The sequence below is a fragment of the Diaphorina citri genome, unplaced genomic scaffold (assembly GCF_000475195.1).
Source record: "Diaphorina citri unplaced genomic scaffold, Diaci psyllid genome assembly version 1.1 scaffold10759, whole genome shotgun sequence".
Lineage (NCBI taxonomy): Eukaryota > Metazoa > Arthropoda > Insecta > Hemiptera > Psyllidae > Diaphorina > Diaphorina citri.
The window spans coordinates 1-1,829 of NW_007388133.1; the positions used below are offsets into that span (position 1 = coordinate 1).

Here is a 1,829-nt window from a genome sequence, read left to right on the forward strand (position 1 = left end):
GTACACAGATTCAATTTGTTCTTTCTTCTGTGCTTCGTATTGTAGAACTTGAGGCCAGTACTTTTGTTCCAATTCAGTAATGTCTACAGGAGGCTGTCCGGCAGGTGTCTTCACCCAAATAGGTAAAATCCAACGATTACCTGAAATAATAAGAGAAGGTATCAATAACATGTCTTTCATGGAAACTAACAAAGCATCACTTCTATTTTTTTCACCCCCCTTTACCACTTGTAAAAAAAAAAAAAATAATTTTGTTTAGAGATTATTCAACTTGGATTCAAAGACCCCCCAGATAATAAGCATACTGCACATGGATAATATCTTCCCTCTTTTGAAAAACCAAGTAACCAACCTGTATTTGTATCCTTCCAATAATCCTTATGCTTGGAAATACAACAGAAGAAAATGTTGAGAACACACAGGAAAATAGCAAATGCTGTACACAAAGCTAGTGCCACATAGAAAGGAACGTAGTTTGAAGGCTCATGATGTGAAAATAGAGGGTTTCTCTTGTACTCATCAGGATCATCCAAGTGAGACATGATGTAGCATTACTCTGTAATAAAATGAGTTAGGGTTAGTGATGGGGAGCTAGTGCCACATAGAAAGGAACGTAGTTTGAAGGCTCGTGATGTGAAAATAGAGGATTTCTCTTGTACTCGTCAGGATCATCCAAGTGAGACATGATGTAGCATTACTCTGTAATAAAATGAGTTAGGGTTAGTGATGGGACTCAAGTGAGTTTTTTCTACTCGATTAATTTTGACTTATTTCCAAACTTGATTCTCTGACTTGATCTGATGGATGGCATTTTGCACCACCGATTCATCTCTAGTGACTCACAAGTTAGTATCAACTTGTGAGTGTAAAGTAAAACATTTCAAGTGAATTTTCTACAAAAAGCAATGCAGGGAGGGGGGATTATTTATATTATCACTTGTGAGTGTAAAGTAAAACATTTCAAGTGAATTTTCTATAAAAAGCAATGCAGGGAGGGGGGATTATTTATATTATCATGGAATTATGGTTGAAAGTCAGAGATTTCAGAGTAGACAATCCAAATTGATTTCCTCTTTGAAGACAGTCTCCCAGGGGCTCCATTATTTACAGATTACAGGTAGGTATCTAGGGTGTGTCTTGTATACTTACTTACCAAGCTGGAACCATAGTTTCTTAAATTAAACGGAACTGATTGTACAGAGTAGAGAGTAGGTAAAGCTTTTGGACTTGTTTTGAACCAAGTACTTGAACTAAAGTAGTAATTAGTAATGCTTGAAATAATTAAATAAAGAGGAATAATAAAAAGCAACAAGTGGGAAAAGGGTTTAAGTTTGGGTTTGGTGGGTTCGGTTGGCCTTGGCTCTTGGTTCTTGGTTGCGTTTGATTTTTTTATTTGTATTTTTATTGATCGGGTAAAAAAAACACTTGGCGATCGGGTATCGAGACGTCTGTCAAGTGCAAGTCTGAACTAAAGTAGTAATTACTTAATTAGTAATGCTTGAAATAATTAAATAAAGAGGAATAAGAAAAAGCAACAAGTGGGAAAACCAATTCAAGTTTCAAGTTTGGGTTTGGTGGGTTCGGTTGGCCTTGGCTCTTGGTTCTTGGTTGCGTTTGATTTTTTTATTTTTTTTTATTGATCGGGTAAAAAAAACACTTGGCGATCGGGTATCGAGACGTCTGTCAAGTCAAGAGGTGCGTTCAGATTCAAATCGAACTTTTATTGTCAATTTCTGAAGGCTTTAATTTTGTTTTCCGATAAATATTTTTATGGAAAAATTAGATTACCAATATTACCATGGAATTAAAGTAGGTAGGTACATTACTTT

At 35.7% G+C, this 1,829-nt stretch overlaps 1 protein-coding gene across 1 annotated transcript; it reads right to left on the reverse strand.

Moving 5' to 3' along the window:
* Positions 1 to 6: 6 nt before the first annotated feature.
* Positions 7 to 1,350, reverse strand: LOC103522735 (the record flags this gene model as incomplete). Its single annotated transcript, XM_017449077.2, has 3 exons — positions 1,150 to 1,350; positions 353 to 556; positions 7 to 140 (listed from the first exon to the last, which is right to left on the reverse strand). Coding segments are annotated over exons 2-3 (324 nt in total), but the record flags the coding sequence as incomplete, so codon positions are not given.
* Between the last annotated feature and the right edge of the window lie 479 nt (positions 1,351 to 1,829).